Source organism: Neovison vison, chromosome 1, assembly GCF_020171115.1.
Source record: "Neovison vison isolate M4711 chromosome 1, ASM_NN_V1, whole genome shotgun sequence".
NCBI lineage: Eukaryota > Metazoa > Chordata > Mammalia > Carnivora > Mustelidae > Neogale > Neogale vison.
This window is the reverse complement of record NC_058091.1, coordinates 89,426,985-89,450,211: the sequence shown is the minus strand read 5'-3', so window position 1 is coordinate 89,450,211 and position 23,227 is coordinate 89,426,985. Positions and strand designations below refer to the sequence as shown.

The window sequence follows — 23,227 nt, the reverse complement described above, 5'->3', positions numbered from 1 at the left end:
CTCAGCGTTTCGCGTGTGTCTTACTTTGTAAAAAGGCAAAAACAAGGATCATCAAAGTGTAAAACATTTATTAGATAGTAAACAAGGAACAAAAATAAGTCACTATTTTGTAACTGTATCTATGTACAGATAAGAGGTAAGTTCTGCGGTACTGAAAGTATTAAGAAGAGGAGGAATTTCAGGGCAATTAACAATACTGGCGGAAAGAGACTTGGAGGCCATGATTCAGGAAAGGTTACGAATGCCAGCAGATGGTGCTAGAAGCATACTTATTCCCAGTGCCTAAGCCATTGTTCCACAAAGATCCAGAGGAAAAGATGTCTTCAACCCCAAATTATTCACTAAATGAAAGCATGTTGTTTACTGAGCATTGACCATATGCTCCAGCACTAGGCAAGATATAAGACCTTTTATTTCAAAGTGAGGATAGGAGTAAATGAAGAATAATGGGCCTCAAGAATCATCTTTTTTTTCTTTTTTTTAATGAGTTTATTTAGTTTAGAGAGAGAGAAAGTTTAGGGAAAGAGAAAGAGTGTGTGTGCAAGAGCAGAGGGAGGAGCAGAGGAAGAGGGACTAGAAGACTCTGCATTGAGGGCGGGGCCCCACACGGGGCTCGATCCCACAGCCCTGCGATCATGACCTGAACTGAAACCAAGAGTCAGATGCTCAACCAAGTGTGCCATCCAAGTGCCCCTCTTTTTTAAATTATTATTATTTTTTAAAGATTTTGCTTATTTTTGAGAAAAGGAGAGAGAGTTGCAGGGAGGGAGTAGGATGGGGGCAGAGAATCTCAAGCAGACTCCCCTGCTGAGCGCAGAGCCCCACGCAGGCTTGATCTCACTATCCTGAGATCCTGACCTGACTTGAGCCAAAACCAAGAGCCAGATGCTTAACCGACTGAGCCACCCAGGTGCCCCAAGAATCTTATCCTTTTTAGCATGTTAACATAGGCCTTTTTTCTTGACTGCTGTAGTTGTCCATTACAAGGGAATGATTAAATAAATTATGAAAGACTTTGCAATATATGCAATGAGGTAGGTTTTCATGTCCTGAAATCTTAGTGGTATTTTTTATTTTTTGGCCTGCTGATCTCCATGTCCATTTCCTAACAGTATCCTATTTCTCTTGTGTACTGGTCTCTCCTTCATCGCGTACTTTGTCAGAGTGGAGTGGGGTATCAACTCTAAACGTTTGTCCTCCGAGTATATAAGCTGAAGGGATCTCTGGAAGATCTTTCCAACTCCTCCAATCTGTCCAGTGGGAGAGGGCATAAGATAGTATCAACTTCTCTGGGTTGGGGGGCACCTTGGTGGCTCAGTTAGTTTCAAGTCTGACTTGTCAGACTCCTGGTTTTGGCTCAGGTCATGATCTCAGGGTCATGAGATTGAGCCTCATGGTTGGCTCCACACTTATGAGGAAGCCTGCTGGAGATTCTCTCCCTCTCCCTGTGCTGCTCCCCCTGTTCAAGCTCGCTCTCCCTCCCACTCTCAAATGAATAACTAAATCTTGTTGGTTTTTTAATTTTAATATTTTATTATCTGACGGAGAGAGATACAGCGGGAGAGGGAACACAAGCAGGGGCAGTGGGAGAGGGAGATGTGGGGCTCAGTCCCAGGACCTTGGGATCATGACCTGTGCTGAAGGCAGATGCTTAACAACTGAGCCACCCAGGTGCCCCAATAAATAAATCTTTTTTTTTTTAAATTTTTAAAAGGTTTTTATTTATTTATTTGACAGACAGAGATCACAAGTAGGCAGAGAGGCAGAGAGAGAGAGGAGGAAGCAGGCTCCCCGCTGAGCAGAGAGGCCGATGCGGGACTTGATCCCGGGACCCCGAGATCATGACCTGAGCCGAAGGCAGTGGCCCAACCCACTGAGCCACCCAGGCGCCCCCCAATAAATAAATCTTAAGAAACAAAAAACTTCTCCCCTCTGGGTTTTGAATCTTGAGCAGGGTGATGATGGGAGAAACATTGGAGGTTTGGGGTAAAACTTTTGAGAATTTTACCTGCGAAGACCTGGAGCTTCCTTCTTTCTCAAGATTAGTGGTTCTTCAATTTTCCCTTCAATCCTTGTCTTTCCTATAAAACTCCATTATGCTGGTTAACCAAACGGATCAGTTTCCGTTTCTTGCAACCAGGCCATAATAACTCTCAGATATTTGGTTACATTTGAAAAAGCAAGATACAGAACAGGGTGTAAGAGAGTGGCTCCTGCTTGTTTTGTGGTTTTTGATTTTTGGCTATAGATGTATTTATATGTAACAATTTTGGAAGTATATGCAAGAAAGTATTGATGGGGGTTATTTTTGGGAAATGGGACTGGGGCCTGAAATAGGAAGACTTATATTTTGTGCTGTGTTTTTCACTTATCCTATGTGTATTTTTTAAGAGAAAAATGGTTAAGCCTCTGCCTTCAACTAAGGTCATGATCTCAGGGTCCTGGGATGGAGCTCCGTACCTGGCTCCCTGCTTGGCGGGGAGCCTGCTTCTCCCTCTCCCTCTGCTTGTGCTTTCCTGCTCTCTCTCTCAAATAAGAAAATTAAAAGAAAGAAAGAAAGAAATGAAAGAATGAACGAACGAACGGTCTAGGTAATTACATTTTTGTGATTTACCTGATTTTTTTTTTTTTTTTAATTTGCCTGTTTTAGAAACCTCTTGACTATTTTTTAAAGACTCCATTCAGGACATTTTGTGGCTCTCTGGCTTGGCTCCAGGGTTCCTTTCCTAGCATATTCCACAACAGGTTATTTCTGTATTGTCTGCACTTTGGGATTATTTGGAATTGTTTAGGAGACACTGGAACAGTGCCTTCTCAGGCAAAACCGCCACACTCACTGCACCCAAAAGGGGGCTCCATCTGCAATTTCCAACATCGTCCCCAAACCTCTTTCTTGGATAATGAACCTTCTTGAAGTTGACTTCGTTTTGCTTCAAGTTTTCCTTGTTGCTTCCTCAGAGAGTGACATGGGGTTACCAGGAATCAGGTGGGAAAGAGATTGGTGTGAGAGCAGCCAGATGAGCCTAGAGTTGGGGAGGACATGACTCGACATCATGCTGACGAAAGACAAGCATGAGGGGGCCGAAGTGTGAAGGAAAAAGGAGAGAGCCTGTGAAGGGCAGCATGCTTCTGAGGGGCCAGGACAGACCCAGGAAAGCTAGAGTAGGAAGCAGACAACATGCAGGAGGTATGACCAAGAGCAAAACAGAAAAACTCAAACCTCCCCCGAATTATTTCAGGAATGATGGTGCTTAGCTTCTCCCACCTTTCCCACTTCTTCAGTAACCTCATTTTATACCTTAAGGAGTGCAGGGCCAGGACGAATCTTCCTAGTTTGTAGGCAAGGGAGTAGAGGCTGAGAGAAACTTAACACGAAGATCTCTAATTATGTGTTAGACAAGGTCCTAGAACCTGTTTCTAGGTTCAGCTGCCAAAGGTACTTTCTGCCCTTTGCACTGTTTCTTACCCTGCTGCACTGCTTTCCTGGGTCTTCACAGAAGTGGTTTTTTTTCCCTGAGGATCTTCTTGCCTTTGCAAGTGTGTTCAAAGGCCAGGCTCTAGCACATGCCCATTGGAAATATAGATTAGGGGGGGCACCTGGGTGGCTCAATGGGTTAAAGCCTCTGCCTTGGGCTCAGTCATGATCCCAGGGTCCTGGGATCGAGCCCCACATCAGGATCTCTGCTCGGTGGAGAGACTGCTTCCCTTTCTCTCTCTCTGCCTGCCTCTCCACCTACTTGTAATCTGTCTGCCAAATAAATAAATAAAAATCTTAAAAAAAAAAAAAGGAAATGTAGATCAGGGCTTGAAGGCCTTTTAAGGGCAGCAACATAGACACAGGCTACCCATATTACAGAAACCACTTAAGACTACAAAGGTGCTCCTACCATTTGTGTAAACCAGATTTCCCCACATATTTAACCCTATATTTACAAAATACCTTTACCTTTATTCCTGCACCAAGTATCAGACATCTTTCTCAAATGTAACTCAGGATATACCGAGGACGTTGGAATATAGGCAGCAACTCTACCAAAGTGGTCGGCTGGGAAGAATTTTAGCCTTAGTTTCTTGTCTCCTGAACTCCACTCAATTCCCAAATATAATGCAATTATTTGTGTGCTTTTTTCCTCTCTAGACTGTGAGCTCCTTGAAAGTAGGTGTCAGACCTGAATTATTCATGTATTCCCAGTACCTTCCCAGTACCTGGCATGGTGCCTGTCAACTGCTCAAGCTCTGTACGACAGCTGATGCTCTCCACCTGCCGCTGGATACCCAGGAGCCCTCACTCTGTCTCGGAGAACAGTCACAAGGGTGAAGCAGAGTCAGAGCCTGAGGCTAGCCACTGGACGTCAGTGCTCCCAGAGTCCTGTCTGAGTGATGCTGTTTCAGTGCCCCCCAGACTGTGGTTTCTTTCTCTTCTCTTTGCCACCAAATAACCCACTAGCCTCCTTCCTGGGTCACAGCCCCCCCTCCCCCCGCCCATACACAGGACTGAGGGGTTTAACCATTGTAAAGGAGATGCCTGGTCTTTCTCTGGGCATGTCCCTGGGGAACAGAGGCTGATCTTAATCAAGCAGCCAGGCCATCCTGCCTGCTTCATGCATGAGGCACTCCCATTGCCAGTGGCCCGAAGCGGGGTAAGGAATGTCATGTTGGGCACACATTTGTCATTTGTTCTTAGCAAGAGAATCTCAACACCAGAGCAACACTGCAAAAGACATTTAGGGATCCATCCACTGATGTAACTATTCTAGCAGTAAGGATTCTGACTGCTCTTAGTTCTAGGAGAACAACTTCCTGTTTATATATTGGTTACAGAATCTGGATTTCCTAACTGCTACTCTTTACCAGTGTGTGTGTATGTGTGAGGGGCGCACAATTAAACCATAAGGAATGTAAGTGTAAATCCTAGGCCCCAAAGAAAAACCTAAGGAGTCTTCTACATTTACTCCCAGAAATACATTTCACCCTATGGTAGTTTCTCTAACAATTTGGGCAGAGTCCCCACTTGTGAGGGCAAGAATTCAGAAGGGCCTCAGGGGGCTGATTTTGCATACAAGTTTACAGAGGTATTTCTCAATGGATCCAATGTGTGAATCCAGACAGAAACATGTTAATTCTGGCATAAATCTTGTGTAAAATAGTTTTCTGTCCCTATCCCTCAGCCTTCTTGTCCTTAACTGAAGCAAAAGAAATATGACTGAAGAAACCTCCTGAAGATTGAGGCTCATTCATGTAACTTCTCAAATGACTCTATTTTTCCTTCCTCAGTTAAGGACTCATGTGACGAAAGCAGGGAGGGAGGCCAGACATGTTCATGACTAACCTTCCTCACTGACCAACCCTGTTGGATCTGAAACTGTTTGGAAAGGCCGACCAATTACACTCCTATCCCCTCACTAGTTAGGCTCCTGTTTGGGAACGATAAATCTATTTCAGTTGAACTCCCACTGAATACTTACCCTTTTCTTCTGGGGAAAGAGCCATTCCTATTTGCAAAATCAAGACAATCACAGTTGCACATTTTCCCAAATCTTTGGCTGTATTGCAATGGTTGTTTCATTTCGTAATCTCCAACTAAACATTTCCTAACCATGGATTAACAATATAGTTACTGACTGGTTTCTTTTAACAGTATTTATCCAACATAACAAAATAAACTGCAATTTGTTATACTTTTTTTTACAAAACATTTTATAAATATTTTTACAAAATGTATACAAAGCAATTTCAAGTGAGACATACTATACAAATGAAGGTATTTAAGCAAATAAAGCCCACACCACACTGACAGTGAGTGACGCGTCCTCTATAAGTCAAGTCAGTCTGTAAGGCCTCCCTAATCTAACAAAATCTACTAAATTCTTCAGAGCTAAAATAGTTCTTTTTCGTAATTGCCAGTTTAAAATTTGCTTTATCTTTAGGCAGTACTTAAGGACACAGAAAATCAAATGCTTAATAACAAATGCACACTTTTCCACAACAACAACAGAAAAGAAAAAAAAAGAAAATGATTTTTGTTACTGAGTACAAGTAGTTCTAAAACTTAACCTTGACTAATGAACCTGAACAACTGAAAGTTGGCCGTCCGAGGCAGAGCTCCCTTACCCTTCGCCAGAGGGGGCTCGACATGCGAGTTATGACCCATGTGCGCATAACCTAATCACAGGATAAAATACATTTTCGTAATCTTCATTTGTCATTATCTAGAATCTTTCCTCCATAGAAAGTAAACTTACATACAAGGACACAAAAATTTACAAGTTTCATTTTGGTGAATTAGGCTCTCTGTTTGCTAGACCAATGTTAGGGCTTGAAAGACCCTCTGAGATGGTATTTAGAAAGTCAGGGGTTGGGGTAGTAGGGGAGGATAGGGAATAAGAGGAGGTGACAAATGTACATGAAGTTTATCTTTTCTCTTAAGAATTCCACTGATTGGCAGTAATTAATGTAACCCATTAGTTGCCTACGTGACGGCTTCCAGGTAGAGAGTTCCACAATGAGAAGAATTTGATTAGGAAGGACCATCTTTAAGTCTTGCTAGGAATGAGGGGAGCATGAGTCCTAAGAGAAGAAGAGCCTACAAAATCATGGGGTTCAGGGCAGAGTGTTATCCCAGGGCTGCCCAAACAGAAAGTTCCAACTGGCAATACCAACTTATCCTTCTAATATGTTACAATACAGGAAAAAGGGGAAATCTGCAACTTGGACATTGGCACAAATAAGGAAAAAATGGGAACCCTAAAATGGCCCAGATTTTCCAAGTTCTATTGGCTGGGGTGGCGGTGGGGGGACAAGGACAAGGTACTTTGCTTTTATGAAGACTGGCTGTCTGAGGGGGCTCCTTCGAGGGCAATGCGGGGGACAGAGAGGGACAGGGAGAGTTTGGGTCTTCTGCTGCCATGTTTTCCAATAATCAGAAGCCTTCCTTTCCATCGCAGGCCAATCTGGAGAAGAAGCGCCCAACATGATGACAACGGGGGTCATCCCTGTTCTGGCAACACCAGAAACAGATGCTGGCACCGTGCGAGAGTGGAGACCAACGGGTGCACCTCTAAAGCCAGAGGGATCAACAGAATAAATGAGAGAGTGCATGCACATGGGAGGAAGAGTGGGTGTGTCCACACCGTCACCAGAGTGAGCTCTAGATCTGAACAGCTCCGGTACCCGCATGCACGTGTGGGGCAGGGTGCGTATGAAATAGTTATGTCGCCTTCCCAACAATGGGAGAGACTAGCTGGTTACAGTGACGCTGAAGATGACGGGAACAGCAGAGATGGGATGACTGGGGACAAGAACACAAGGAAGGAAAACGGGAAAAGCTCCCTGAAAAGAAATATAAGTAAAGCAGTAAGTCATGTTCAATAATATGAACACGGGCTGCACACAGACCATGACAGGGCATGTCCTTTGGCTCTCAAGTGGGAATCCCGTGTCTCAGATCTTTTCTTTCAGTGGGGGGGCTGGCTGGTTACTTTGGTTTGTCTGTGTTTTGGTAATGATTGCTGCCGGGGGACGGGGAGTGACTACTGTTCTCAGACAAGAAGCAAAAACAAGGCCAAAGTCCCCTTAAAGTTTAAACTGAAAAATTACAACACAGTTTTCGAATGAAAGTGCTTTGGACGCTTGGCTGTTGGTGGGAGAGGGGGGTGGAGAGGTTAAATGAAAGGAAACCCAGCAACAAACAAAAACATACAGCATATGTTGACTATATCCAATTAGAAAATGCAAAACGCTTGTTTTTTTTTTTTTCTCAATAGTTCACATATATATGCTTTTACATATATACATATTATATTCCTCAAGGCTCTATCCCGGCCTCCCCTGTACACTGTGCCACTTAACTGGTTTCCGTTTTCCTTTATTTAGCCTGGTGAAATGATCTCAAGTCATGCTGTTGCAACTAAGAACAGAGCATTCCCTAGATGAAACTCAACACGCACCGGCTGAAAAGCATGAGGCTTTGCTCTGGGAGCGTCAGAAAAGCACTTGAACGATGAGCAAGGAAGCCCTGCACGTGCCCTGCTGGTGTGCTACTGGCTGCTTCTTGGGGAGGGTGGGGGGGTGCTGCGGCGTCCCCGGCAGAGCAGCCGGCAACTCACCGCTCAGGGATGGCTGAGGGGGCTCGAGCCGGTGGTCCACCCTCCCGACGACGATGACAACAGACCCCAAACGGCAACATTTGGAGATGCGGTGGGATATTCTTTAAAAAGTAGCTTCTATCAGTCCTGTTTGATTTTCTTTAATAATAAGTCTGTTCTTTTCAAATGACTTATGATTGTCAGAATTTTACCCAGGGCCAAGTGTACTGTGATCTCAGCGAGTTAACGGTGTTTTGTTTCGTTTTAAATTAAAACACGTAAACAAACACAGAAATGACTATTAATAAGCACTTTCGTAACACTTGAAATGTGTCGGGCCTATCAGACTGCTCTCTAACAAGGATTCGTTTCGCGAAGGGATCTCCCTGTAACCACGACGAGTATTGCTCTGAAACAAAGAATGGGATCGAGATCAGAAAGAACCACCTGTGATGAAAGATCAAGCAGGCTGGAGACAGGAGACCGCTTCCATTTGCTTTTGCCAGGAAAGAACGTGACTTGTCCGGGGCTGGGGTCTCGGGGCGGGTAGGGAAGGGCTGTGGCTATTAACACTCCAGGATACTATTTACAGCTGCTTCTAAAATGGAGTCAGTTTCTACAATGCCTTCACTGTGGTCCGGGATGAACTTTTCCAGGCAGTTTTCCTGCGAAGCCATTGGAGAAAAGTTGGGGAAATCTAACTCAACCGAGCCGCTAACCGCGGGGTCACTCTGGGGCTGCCGCCCAGCCTTTTTGAGTTCCAAGATGTTCTTAAATGTTGTTTCTAAACTCTTAGTGAGCTGCAGATCTGGCTGGGGCTCACCCGACCCTTTCATGATGTCTGTGTGTAAAACTTCATTCTTTGGAGAATTCCTCAGAGTTTTGTCCTGGAAGGAATTGTTACACGTCATCTCCAAGTGAGAATCTGCTAGGATACTGGAGAGTTTGCTCTCAGTTCCATGATCCGCTCGGGATGAGGTTTTCCGGGGCCCTTCGGGGCCGGGAGAGCACTCGCTGGCCTTCAGGGATTCTCTCCGGCTGCCTTTCTCCTCGGACGCACTCCGGTACTGAGCTAAGCCCGCCTTATCAAATTTCAGTGCTCTGCCGAGGCATTCAGTTTTTTTAGAAATGTTTCCTTCTGCGGAGACCACAATGTGATTAGGCACTAGATGAAATTGGTCATGATTCGTTGGTTCTGCCAGGCCTGGTTTAGCTCGGTCTCGGCCCTGGGCCTTGGCGGTCAGGTGTAGAGAGCTGGCGGCTTTGCTGCCGTGCTGGTCACTCCGGCCAAACTGGGTCTCGGGAGCAGCTTTATCAAGTTTGAAGGAACAACAGAAATCAGCCTGAAAACCCTCTGGAAATGGGAACAAAAAGAACACTGAGTGAACTCTGCAGGAAGAACTCTACAACAGACCCCCCCAGTGGGTCAGGTGCAAACCCAGCCCAGCCCAGTGAGCCAGTCCCTTGTGTCTAGGAACATGCAGGGGCACAACACTTGAAGGGGCTTCCTGGACAGCAGCCCGGGCTTCCAGACAAGAAGCTTAACCTCTTTGACCAGGAAGTTGCGTGGTGACAAATGGGAAAACCAGATGAGCCAAAAGCTCCGCTTTGTCTTGATTTCTTTTTTTAAAAAAGATTTTATTTATTTATTTATTTGTCAGAGAGAGCGCGAGCGAGAGCGAGCACAGGCAGACAGAGAGGCAGGCAGAGTCAGAGGGAGAAGCAGGCTCCCCGCGGAGCAAGGAGCCCAATATGGGACTCGATCCCAAGACGCTGGAATCATGACCTGAGCCGAAGGCAGCTGCTTAACCAACTGAGCCACCCAGGCGTCCCATTTGTCTTGATTTCTTAGTGTTCTCTTTCTTGTTTTTTCTTTTTTTTTAAAGTTTATTTACTTATTTATTTAAATAAGCGCTACATCCCACCTGGGACTTGAACCTACAACCTTGCCATCAAGAGTCGCATGCTCTACCGATTGAGCCAGCCAGGTGGCCCTCTTAGTGTTATCTTTAGCTAGTTTTTATTTATTTATTTTTTCTTTAATTAATGGCTGCTCTAAAACAGTCTGAAAACAGAAATTCGATGCTAGTAGAGCTGGGTTTCTCCTTTGGAGCAGAGGGCCCTGGAATGAGGCTTTAGGTCAGGGGTGGGAGTAGACACACTGCTTGTCTTTGAGTGATGGCACTTGGGTCCCTGCGGACACGTGTGAGAGGACCAGGCGTTATAAAGCTGCACTTTGCCAGAAGCACAGAACAGACAGTCGACACACATCCAGAATGGTATGTGCTTGGAAGGACAACGGCATGTGTAGTAAGCGGGTCTATGAATGAGCCCTGCACTGTGCCAGGCTTGAGGAGCCCAGGGTGGCAAGAGAAATGTTAGGATTGGGGAGGTTGAGGGCACAGAGGCAACCTGCTGTTACAGAAGGGCAGAAGAGGTATAAGAGGGCTATGGTGACACCTGTAAAACCAAAATGTGAATTTCTTCACCAAATCACAAAATGTGAGATGTAGGAAACACAGCCTTGACACCTAAAAAGAAGACTCCATCCAACAAACACCGGCTGTGTGGACACAACACACAGGGGGATGAAGCCCATCCAGGTCCTCGGGATGCTCGTGTCTGGGGCGCTGTGACAAAGCAGGAGGGTTTATCTGTAAGTCCAATTCATTGTAAGGCAAGAGGAGACTGCAGGTTCTAGGATAGAGGGACAGAAATATATCCTACCTTGTTCCCTTTTTTTTTGGAAAGATCTGAGGATTCTCATAGTTGCATGGCATTTCTTTCAGACCTTTCCTTTAGACTGAGTGTAAGGATCATTTATTGTTTTTTTTTTTTTTTTAAAGATTTTATTTATTTAGTTGACAGAGATCACAGCAGGCAGAGAGGCAGGCAGAGAGAGAGAGGAGGAAGCAGGCCTCCTCCTGAGCAGAGAGCCCAGTGTGGGGCTCGATCCCAGGACCTTGGGATCATGACCTGAGCTAACGGCAGAGGCTCAACCCACTTAGCCATCCAGGCACCCCAAGGATCATTTATTCTTTTTAGAGATTTCATGAGCCACACCAAACATAAGGCAGAATCTTGATATCCAAGAATCAAGTTATAGTAATGGAAATAAAGGGACTGAAAAATAATAGTCTAACGGTAGGGGGGTGGTTTATTTTATTTATCTTTTTACAACATTAATTTATTTGTCAGACAGGGGGAGATGGAGAGAGACCATGAGCAGGCAAAGGGAGAAGCAGGCTCCCTGCTGAGCAAGGAGGCCGATGCAGGACTCAATCGTGACCTGAGCCAAAGGCAGACTCTAACTGACCCAGCCACCCACACGTCCCTAGGGGAATGGTTTAGCTAAATTCTTAAATTAATGTATTAAAAACTGATTAACTATTATTTTGAAGACTCTAGCAAGTGATAAGAACTTCAGGTGTGTTAAATGGAAGAAAATTAGAATAACAAAATAATATCTAGCATATGATTGTAACTATATGTAAAGGATGTATGCAAATGAGAACCAAAATTGGAAGAAAACTGGGAGAAATAAGAACTTTTTGTTTATAGGTTGGTGCAAGTATGGGTAAAATTTATACTCCATGAATAGTTATAATGTTATTTGATTTTAAAAAATATTAGAGGCCAGAAAAAAGGAGGAATTTTTTTAAAAAGTGTTTTTTTGTTTTTAAATATTTATTTGTCAGAAAGAGAGAGAACACAAGCAGGGGGAATGGCAGGCAGAGGGAAAGCAGGCTCCCTACTGAGCACGGAGCCCAGTGTGCAACTCAGTCCCAGGACCCTGGGATCATGACCTGAGCTAAAGACAGACGCTTAACCAACTGAGCCACTCAGGCATCCCAAGGAGGATTTTTTGGGAAAAGGTATTTATTTATTTGAGAGAGAGAGAGCATGAGAGCGGAGAGGGTCAGAGGGAGAAGCAGACTGCCCGCTGAGCAGGGAGCCCCATGTGGGACTCGATTCCAAAACCCAGGGATCATGATCTGAGTGGAAGGCAGACGATTAACTGACTGAGCCACCCAGGTGTCCATATTTTTATTTTTTAGAAGATTTTATTTATTTATTTGAGAGAGAGAGAGAGACAGAGCACAAGTGGGGGGAGGGACATTGGGAGAAGGAGGGAGAAGCAGACTCTGCTAAGCAGGGAGCTCTACATGGGGTTCAATCTGAGTCAACCAAGCCCCCCGGGAGGATTAGCTTTATTTTATTTTTATTTTTATTTTTATTATTTTTTAAAGATTTTATTTATTCATTTGACAGAGAGAGATCACAAGCAGGCAGAGAGAAAGGAGGAAGCAGGCTCCCCGCCGAGCAGAGAGCCCGATGCGGGCCTCGATCCCAGGACCCTGAGATCACGACCCGAGCCGAAGGCAGTGGCCCAACCCACTGAGCCACCCAGGCGCCCTTATTTTTATTTTTTAATTTTAGTTTATTTTTAATTAAAATTTTTAAAAGATTTTATCTATTTGAGAAAGAGAGAGAAAGAGAGAGACAGAGTGAGAGAGCATGAGAGGGGAGGTCAGAGGGAGTAGCAGACTCCCCATGGAGCTGGGAGCCTGATGTGCGACTCCATCCCAGGACGCCGGGATCACGACCTGAGCTGAAGGCAGTCGCTTAGCCATATGAGCCATTCAGGAACACTTAATTAATTAATTAATTGATTAATTTTTAAAAGATTTTATTTATTTATTTGACAGACAGAGATCACAAGTAGGCAGAGAGGCAGGCAGAGAGAGAGAGGAGGAAGCAGGCTCCCTGCTGAGCAGAGAGCCCGATGCGGGACTCGATCCCAGGACCCCAGGATTATGACCTGAGCTGAAGGCAGAGGCTTTAACCCACTGAGCCACCCAGGCACCCCCCCCTTAATTTATTTTTAAAATATTTATTTGAGAGAGAGGAAGAGAGTACACAGAGGGAGAGTGAGAGAGAGAGAGGATTCCACTGAGCAGGAAGCCCGATGTGGGACTTGATCCGAGAACCCTGAGATCAGGACCCAAGCTGAAGGCAGAGGCTCAACCAGGTGCCCTAAGGATTCATTTTTAAAAAGCAGAATGTGTTGGGGCATGCTGAGCATGAAGCCTGCTTAGGATTCTTTCTCCTCCACCCACTACCTCACGCTTGCTCTCTCTCTTTCTCAAACAAAAAAGAAAAAAAAAAGCACAAAACAAACAAAAAGCCAGCCCATGCGAAAAGGACACTTACATCCTCCTCTGTTCCCCTGAGAGCAGGAAATAAATTTCCCACATGAAAAGTGCCCTCCCTGTACCAGGAGATAGAGAAACATCCTTATTATCAGAAATAGGGAATTCAGGGCCCAGAAGGTATAGAAACAGCCCATTTTACTTTTCACTAATTTACTACTCCAGCCCAAATTCTGTTTAGAATTCCTTACTAACTGAAGCTCCCAGAGTTATGTCTTCTTTATCCTGTCGATTCCTCACAGATTTATTGTCTGTCTAAAAAGTATACAAACTGCCTGCCTTGGTCTTTCTTTGGGGTTCAATTTCATTACTGGGTCTCTGTACCTGTGTAATAAAACTTTTCTTCTCTCCTGTTAATATGTTTCATGTAAATTTAATTCCTCCAGCTAGAAAAACCTTGGCCAGAGGAGAATTTCCTCCTGTCCTTTGGTGCAATCAGTGGGAAACTGTCAGGGGGAGAGAAAGGTACTAAACGGAGCATCTTAATTTATGAGCTTGCAGGCAAGGCCCCTAAGAAAGCCTTGCACAGGGTAAGACAACTTGATAATTTGCTGAGGCTTACATGCTTCTGGGAAGGCTTCTAATTTAATTTAGTTCTCAAGAACTAGAGAAAGGGGGCGCCTGGGTGGCTCAGTGGGTTGAGCCTCTGTCTTCGGCTCAGGTCATGATCTCAGGGTCCTGGGATAGGTGGCATCAGGCTCTCTGCTCAGCAGGGAGCCTGCTTCCCCTCTTTCTCTGCCTGCCTCTCTGCCTGCTCGTGGTCTTTGTCTGTCAAATAAATAAATGAAATCTTAAAAAAAAAAAAAAAAAAGAACTAGAGAAAGAATGACAAGTTTACGTTTATAATGGGGAAAAACAATCACACAATGAACGTGGAATCCCAGCGTGGATTTTCTAGACTACAGACCCCACAGAGTATTCACGCACTGCTCACTCTGGGTTGTTTCTCCCCAGAATGCATTCTGTACCTTCAGGTTTCCCGCCCAGCGGCGGTTCAGAAAGACTCCCCACGGGCCGGCAGCCTGGAACCCCGGCAGCACCTCCCTTCCATTTTTCTCTGACATTTCTTACCAGGATCTACAAGTGCCAGACGCTTGTCTCGGGACAGAGAAGCTCTCTCCTCCTGGTTGAACATTCTGTCGATCATCACCATCTCAGCAGAGGGATTGATCCGCTGAAAACAAGACAATCTGGTCATTTCAGATGCCTTTTAAAAAAGTGCACCCATCCCACTGCGTCTTTGAAACTAACAAAGCAACCAGACATAAAGATTTGGTGTCTACGTTCTACTCACATCCCATTTAGCTCCATTTATCCTTGTCACGTAAAGATGCATTTTTTGAAATTGTAATTTTTGGGAAAAGGTGATTTACACGGATTTCTCCAGAGGATATGAAAACTAGACCTGCCTCCCTTGCTTCCCCCGCATCTCTCTGCAGGTACCCACACCGAGCAGTTTAATAGGCTCTGCACAAACTGGTTTGATGCCCACAAAGGCACTGACTTTCTTCTCTGTATCTGTATCTAATCTGACGTATCTTATTTCCCCTCTGCTTAATAATATGTTAGAGATCTTTTCATGAGGATGACATTTTTCTTGATATTCTACTATGATTTCAATGTGTTTTTTAGAAGGCTTTCCTTAAAATTATTTTTTGCTGTACAGAAATGAAGCTTAAATTATATTTGTGAGTCTTATTTAACATAAAAATTCATAGCAGATATAAGATAACTTGACCAAGTAAGTGGTCCTTTCCTAAAAAATGGTAAGAGTTAAGTATTTTTAATATCTCAGCATTTTTTTTCCTGAAATGGTTATCAATATAAGAACAACTATTTCAAAGTTTGGAGGCAAAATTTAAAGTAAATATAAATTATACATATATATAAGTAAACACACACACACACGTTTATACTGTATCATATAAGTACATAATGTAATTCAACTAAGCTCCCAAGGTATATCTCAAAGCTGATCTTAAATTGGAAACTGCCTGTAAGAGGTCAGTTTATAGGTGAAAGCCTGTATGATTTCAGATTTGGTTCTAAAATCTCAGAAGAATAGGGGGCACCTCTGTGGCTCAGTGGGTTAAAGCCCCTGCCTTTGGCTCAGGTCATGATCCCAGGGTCCTGGGTCTGAGCCCTGCACTGGGCTCTCTGCTCAGCAGGGAGCCTGCTTTCTTTCCTCTCTCTGCCTGCCTCTCTGCCTACTTGTGATCACTGTCTGTCAAATAAATAAATAAAATGTTAAAAAAAAAACCCCAAAAAATCTCAGAATAGGTTTGGTCTTTCAATCATTTCCTGAGGCATCTTCTTTCTCTAACTGGTGCTTTAAAACTAAGTTTAGTTTCTCTTTGGGATGATGAAAACTTTCTGAATTCGACTAGTGGCTGATGGCTGCAAAACCTTACGAACATACTAAACACCATCAAGCTGCCTATTTTTATGAGACTGATGCGCTGCCTACTGCGCTAAAGAGGCACCTAAGCTGCATATTTTTAGATCGTGCATGAACTTTATGGTATGTTAATGATCACTCAGTTAAAAACAAGATAAAGCTAATTTCCACATCTGTCATCACCTGGGCTTTTCAGATGTTCCTCTGAACAATGTTCCCCACATCTCTGGGCTGGTGAGAGGGAGCTGACAGCATCAGAGTGTGCATGGGGGCTGGGGGCCTCGGATGGTCCTAGCTCTGCTAACTGCTCTGCAAACCCAGTAGCTGCAGGACGTTTGGCAAATTACTTAACCAAAGCCCTGGTTTGCTCATTTAGAACCAGGAGAACCACAGCACTCATCAGGTGTGGGCAATCATGACAAGTGCAGCGAATGCCAAGTTGGCTTGGCAGGAGGACCAGTCAGGTGGAAGGTTTTCTACAGTTTTCAGTATCTGTACTTTTGAGATTATGCTGGGAGAATGTAATTCCCTGAAGTTTTTTCCTCTCTGAATTACTAGCTGTGACCTGTGGGGTCTTAAAAAAACAAATACACTTGGTAGCATGAATTTTACCATGGCATCTTCTAGAAGCAGGCATCTGTATTTGTTAAGCATAGCTTGGGTCCTTTTTAGGAGCTGAGTGGCAACTGTTTCAAATTCATTGTCGACTTTAAAAAAAGAGAGAGAGAGAGAAAATGGTAAGAGAGTGCAATCACTCACTAGGTCTTTTCTTTCTCAGGACTGAAATGCATTACTCTTCCATTACTCAAACATGTCTTGCCTGTGACAGTCTTCTATTCTTAGGTTAGCTTTCCTTGATTAAACGTGCTTCTGCACTTTCCCTCACTGTCCACTGTTAGGTGACTGGGGAACTCATCGCAATACTACCTTATTTTAACTTTAATTAGAAGGCCAAAACTAGAATACTTCTAACATGACCTATAAAAGAAAACCATAAAGCACAGACATGCAATAAATATCAATGAATAGAGAAGATCTGTTAGTCTAGATGGGCAAACCTCCTCTTCCTTCCAGTGCTATGAGAAACGGAAACAGCTGAACAAGGAAATTAGGACTTGTTTTTTTAGGACTGGTTTTATGTAAAGACATAAACTAGTTCATGATATCTTGCAGGTCACAGTGCTGTGGCTCTGTCCTTTTCCTGCCGGTCTCCAAAGGTTTCCCATTTTCTAGTCACTCCGTGTCTTCACATCCCTGTGTCATGCTGGATCTGGACCCTATTCCCCAGACGCAGGGGACTGACTGGGACTGATCTGCGCTCAGATCAGAGACCGCAGCCAGGTAAGCAAGGCTGGTGGCCGCTGCGGGCGGGGTGAAAGCAGCGGAGGGCAGCATCTGCAGCTGGCCGTCCAAACAACGCTTTGGGTTCAGTGCCCCCTGAATCGGTCAATAAAATACTCTGACCTCTGGGTATCCCCTCACCGAATATTGAGAAGAGTAAGTCACAACCCTAAACAGGGACCACAGAAATGGAGTAAAGTGAGAACAAGTTAGGTCTACAATGAAAGACATGAACATGACCACCATCTGGGAGCCACAGGGCTTTCGCTCTTCTGTGGGGCATCTGTACGATGGTGTCTGGTGTCACAGGGGTGCTCTGGGGTGACAGCCTGTTTACCTTTCTTCAAGTCCTCCTCCGTGGGCATGGAGCCCTGGCACACGTGGTAGGACAGGAGCCTCTGTACCGCATCTCTTAGCGATCGGAACTGACTTTTATCGGGTGTCACAGCGTGGGCTTGGTCCCTCTGTAACTGCTGGAGAATGCTTTAAAAGAGGAATTGCCAATGTCAGTGGAGATCCGTGGCAGGAAATCTAGTCATGATGGCTATTTGCATGCAAGGAAAGTCAGACCTACAGGAGTGTTATTATTCGTAGGATGGTGGTTCTGTGTTTTCTTCAGTTTCATACTTTGTACACCATGTTGGGAGTACAGTTTGGCTGAACTGTCTCCACAGGGGACTCACACTATGACCTTGGCTTCAAAAACATGGTGTTCCCACCAACCCCTCATGTGGGGGTACTCACACGGATCTTGGCAATGCCTGACCGTTGGCCAGCTAAGCTTATGCTAATATTTCTGTTCCAAACACAGGAATTTATCAAACCACGCTTCTCCGCAGAGACCCTCTGGCCGATCAAAGGGTAATGTGGTATGCCAAAGACAAGAGAACTATTCTCCTTCAGAACAAACGAGCAGACAGTAGACTCAAACTATAATTGGTACATAGCTGACCCTTTAACAACATGAGGGGGTTGGGGGCACTGACTCCTGGCACAGTCAGATATCAGTATATTACCTGACTTTTCCAGAAGTTTACTAAGAGTCTCCTGTTGACTGGAAGGCTGACTGATTACACAGATGACTAATATATAATTTGTACAGTACATTTATTATTCTTAAAAAAAAAAGAAGCTAAGGAAAACACTATTAAGAAACTCATAAGAAAAAAAAAAGAAACTCATAAGGACAGAAAATACATTTACAGTGCTATGCTGTATTTATCAGAGAACATCTGCAAATAAGCAGACTTGCAGAGTTCAAATACATGTTGTTCAAGGGTCACTGTACTTATGGGTCCTAATAGAAGCAAACTGTATCATTATTATTATATTATTATTATCATATATATGATATATAATAATATTGTAATAAATACTATTAAAGTTATTTTCCAAAGTATATTTTTAAAAATATTACATATATTATTATAACCTGACTTCTGTTGTATAGTGATTAAACATTAGGAACCTAGAGAAATGTTCAAAATGAGTCATTTCCAAGGGTCACTCACAAAGCTCCTTTAGTTAGCTGTTTTGCAGCAGGCCGCTTTTGTCCTCCTGAGTGACTATCCACCTAAAGACAAAACACATCTCTTAGTACTCCCTTCTGTAGAAAAAATACGCAGAATACCGTTACACATAAAGGACATGACGTTGTGAATATTTTCTTTTCTTTTAAAAAGATTTTATTTATTTATTTGACAGACAGAGATCACAAGTAGGCAGAGACGCAGGCAGAGAGAGAGAGGGGGAAGCAGGCTCCCTGCTGAGCAGGGAGCCCGATGTGGGGCTCGATTCCAGGACCCTGAGATCATGACATGAGCCGAAGGCAGAGGCTTTAACCCACTGAGCCACCCAGGCACCCCGTGAATATTTTCAACTCCATATCAAGAGCATAGTCTAAAAATGCAGAAGTGCCCTGCTAAAAAATAAAACAAGCAAAGCCATAGACCCATGTAGCAAAGTCACAGTGTGTCAAGATCACAGGAGGCTGTGCGATAGGTTCCTTGGAAGGACGCAGCTTGTATTTAAAGCCTGAATCTCCAACTCTGTAAATGTATTATTAAACTTTTGGAGAAGTCTATTTTGTGGGTGCCAACTCCAGGAACATCTGAAAATTCAGTTGCTGTTCCAGTCTAGGTGTGTGATCTAGTAGGGCATCTCTTTCTGTCTTTCTTTTTTCCTTTAAGTAATCTCTACACCCAACATGGGGCTCAAACTCACAATCCTGAGATCAAGAGTCGCATGCTCCACTGACCGAGATAGCCAGGGGCCCACAGTAGCACTTGTTACATCAATGTTAAGGAAACAAACATGACTTATGTCAGAACCTGAGAACTGAACCGGATCCTTCATGGAGTCTTCTAGGCGGGCCCACACTATAACAAGTTTCATTAAACCATTAATTGGGGTTTGATGGAGAAGAATCTAAGGGCTCAGTAAACTGAAAACAAGATTTTTTCCCTTTATTTTTAGATCAGTTGTTGGGTTAGAACACTATAGGGACTGGCTATATCATCACATTCCTGGTTGCTATAGCAGGAAAAAAACCTCTCCGTATAGGGGCACCTGGGTGACTCAGTGGGTTGAGTGTCTGACTTCACCCCAGTCATGATCTTGGGGTCCTGGATGGAGCCCTGCATTGGGCTCCACGCTCAATGGGGAGTTGGGGAGTCTGGTTGTCCCTCTACCCTTCCTCCTGCCACCCTGCTGTACACTTGCTTTCTCTCTCTCTCTCTCAAATAAATAGATAAAGTCTTAAAAAAAAAAAAAATCTCTCAGGTAACCAAGATGAACAGATCCAGGGATGCCTGGGTGGCTCAGTCAGTTAAGCAGCTAACTCCTGCTTTCCGCTCTTAGGTCATGATCTCATGGTCTTGAGATTGAGCCCCACGCAGGGATCAGTGCTCAGTGGGGAGTCTGCTTGAGATTCTTTTAATCTGCCACCCACCCCTCTGCTTGCATGTGTGTGCTCTCTTGCTGTCTCTCAAATTTAAAAAAAAAAAAAAAAGAGGAACAGATTCACTTTCGCCATGACAATGAGTGATCAACAGTAAACAACATTTTTTCTTGAGTATCTACTATGTACTAGCTGCTAGTATATCGTTAATTCATGAGGAAATGACAGTATTGTAATTTGAGAAACAAATTACAATATAGGCACATTAATCCCGTAAACAGTAACATAACATGGCCTGGCCTGCAGGGAAGGTCTTCAGTGAGCACACTTCTATGCGCAGACGCCGGCAGGCAGCAACTACCAAGCTAAAGATGACAGGTCTACATTTTCTCTTGGTCATGCTCAACATTAAGAAGTAGCTATGCAAACTTGGTCATGCTCAACATTAAGAAGTAGCTATGCAAACTGTCCTCTACCTGCACGGCCGGCTGGCTGGGAGATGATCCAACTACTTTTTCCTGCTGTGGCTGCGTGGTTCCTAAGGACCCCGGCATGACTTTGCTTCCAGAATCCTGCCCTATTAGAATGAACATAAGACAACAGAAGCAGTTAATCAAGCCTCTTATACAACACATAGAGCCCAGCGTATGTGGATTACTGACCATTCTGAAAGGGATTTCTATATTTCTTGCTCTGAGGAAGGAGAGCAAGAAGTACATTTATCTATAAAAGCTCTAGAGGCAGAAGTCAGGATTCGTAAAGCCTATTTAGGTAGTAAATAGAAACAAATATATAAGTAAAAGGTAATAAATAAAAGCCGTCCAATGCAACAGTTTCAAATTATTCAAGGTCTGAGGACTAGGCCTCAAACCAGTAATCCATCAGCAACACCAAACCCCCCAGATGCTCACAAATTAATGAATGAAGGCCCAAATAGGGGGCTGGCTAGGGGCGTTCCTGCTTTTGTCCTTTCTAGTGTTTAATGAGCAGTGTAGACATTCGAAGCTTTAGAAGAAATGGAAGACATAGTGCACACTATTTTTAGTCTTGTGGGGGATGCCAAAAATAGATAAATAAAGTGACGTGAGGATAGTTACAAAGTCACCTGTGCCATATAGTACTAGATTTTGTTTCTGAGCAGCACATTTTTTCCCATATAATTTAGTGTGTCATAATTAATCAGAAGTGCTTTTTTTTTCTTTCTTTCTTAGTAGTATATAAAATGAAGGTGCAGACACAACATGGTCCGTTATTTGGGTGGAAAGGGCACAGGAGACATGGTCAGAGTGGGGATGACGTGGAATGAGAAAGGTTGCAGGCTGGATGAGGGATGGCAGAAGATGTCCTCTGGGTTTGGGGAGAGAGGGGACAGTGGAGGGGAGCTTAAGATAAAGGCTCCTGACCTGGCAGCGTGGTGTTCAGGAGGCCAGGAATCTGTGCCTGCCTCAGGCCTTCCGTGGTCTTGGAAGCAGCAATGGGGGAAGTCTGATTCAAACCTTTTTTCTGGGCCTGGGAAAAATATGGCCAAGAGAAGAAGTTAATTTCATGACTAAAAGCCTTAGCAGATTGCCCAAAACACCAACCAAGCCTGTTAATGCCTACCTGGCATCACCTTCAGGTTAGACTACAAAGCGAACTAGAATTTTACTCTACTTTCCTATCACTCGGGGAGGATTGCAAAGAGCACCCTTTAGGAATCTGTGGGTGTGTTGAATTTTCTGGACGCCATTCACAGGGATGCTGAGTGGACACCAAGCTGTCTTCCTGCTCCTGGAACTGCTGTGTTCGTGATGCCCAGATGCAAAGGCTGAGCCAGAAACAGTTTCTACTCCTAACAGTTTCTATCCCCAGAAATTTTCTATCACACCTGCGAGGATTATGAGCCCGACTATTAGATCCTATGTAGGGTCTACACAGACTCTGAGCACCTGGTCAGGGCCCAAGTGCCAACCCCAAAGCTACTGTCAGCACTCACTGTTTGCTGTGTAGATGATCTAAAGCATGTGTCACCCCTGCCACGGGTATGTCTCTCGCTCACGTCATGTCAACATCAGGTGTAACTAGGAAATGTAATGTCAGCTGAATGTTAGCCTGAGGAAAATATTATTAGAAAAATTAATCTGATGTTTTAATGGGTGTGTGCATCTTTTCTATAAATAGAAAAGATGAATTGTATGATGTTTAAGGACTGGTAAGTTCCTTTTAGCTCTAAAAAAATCTGTTATCCATTTATTTTTAATTATTTATTTTTTAAAGATTTTATTTATTTGACAGAGAGAGAGAGAAAGAGAACAAGCAGGGGGAGTGGCAGGCAGAGGCTGAAGCAGGCTGAGCAGGGAGCCTGATGTGGGGCTCGATCCCAGGACCCTGGGACTAAAAGGCAGATTCTTTTTTTTTTTTTTTTTTTTTAAAGATTTTATTTGTTTATTTGACAGACAGAGATTACAAGTAGACAGAGAGGCAGGCAGAGAGAGAGAGAGGGAAGCAGGCTCCCTGCTGAGCAGAGAGCCCGATGTGGGACTCGATCCCAGGACCCTGAGATCATGACCTGAGCCGAAGGCAGCGGCTTAACCCACTGAGCCACCCAGGCGCCCTAAAAGGCAGATTCTTAACTAACTGAGCCACCCAGCTGCCCCTGTTACCTATTTAAAGTAAGATGATAGGGGTGCCTGAGTGGCTCAGTCTGTTAAGCTTTGCCATCCATTTAGTCATGATCCCGGAGTCCTGTGTTTGGGGGGGGGGTTCCTGCTCAGTGGGGGGTCAGCTTCTCCCTCTCCTCCCCCCCCCAATGCACCTGCTCGCTCTTTCCAATAAATAAATAAATAAATCTTTTTAAAAAAGTAAGATGAGGGGCGCCTGGGTGGCTCAGTGGATTAAGCCGCTGCCTTCGGCTCAGGTCATGATCTCAAGAGTCCTGGGATCGAGTCCCGCATCGGGCTCTCTGCTCAGCAGGGAGCCTGCTTCCCTCTCTCTCTCTGCCTGCCTCTCTGCCTACTTGTGATTTCTCTCTGTCAAATAAATAAATAAAATCTTTAAAAAAAAAAAGTAAGATGATAAAGGGATTTTATTTATTTTTTTAAGATTTTATTTATTCACTTGAGAGAGAGAGAGAGAGCACGCGCCTGAAAGGGGAGAGAGTCAGAGGGAGAAGCAGACTCCCTGCTAAGCAGGGACCCCCCCAAAGTGGGACTTGATCCCAGGACTCCAGGATCATGACCTGAGCCGAAGGCAGTCACTTAACCAACTGAGCCACCCAGGTGCCCAATAAAGGGCTTTTAAATTTCTCTCAATT

General features: G+C 44.2%; 1 protein-coding gene across 1 annotated transcript in view; it reads right to left on the bottom strand.

The window, feature by feature from the left end:
- Nucleotides 1-7,725: 7,725 nt before the first annotated feature.
- The window catches only part of BICRAL (BICRA like chromatin remodeling complex associated protein), a 40,141-nt gene continuing 24,639 nt past the window's right edge, over nt 7,726-23,227 (bottom strand). Inside the window, exons 6-12 of the mRNA XM_044250976.1 lie at nt 21,339-21,444; nt 20,412-20,512; nt 18,548-18,609; nt 17,374-17,519; nt 16,308-16,402; nt 14,369-14,471; nt 7,726-9,438 (exon numbers count right to left, since the gene is read on the bottom strand). Coding sequence (XP_044106911.1) covers nt 8,651-9,438; nt 14,369-14,471; nt 16,308-16,402; nt 17,374-17,519; nt 18,548-18,609; nt 20,412-20,512; nt 21,339-21,444 — 1,401 coding nt within the window. The 3' untranslated portion in view covers nt 7,726-8,650. The remainder of the gene's footprint in view (nt 9,439-14,368; nt 14,472-16,307; nt 16,403-17,373; nt 17,520-18,547; nt 18,610-20,411; nt 20,513-21,338; nt 21,445-23,227) is intronic.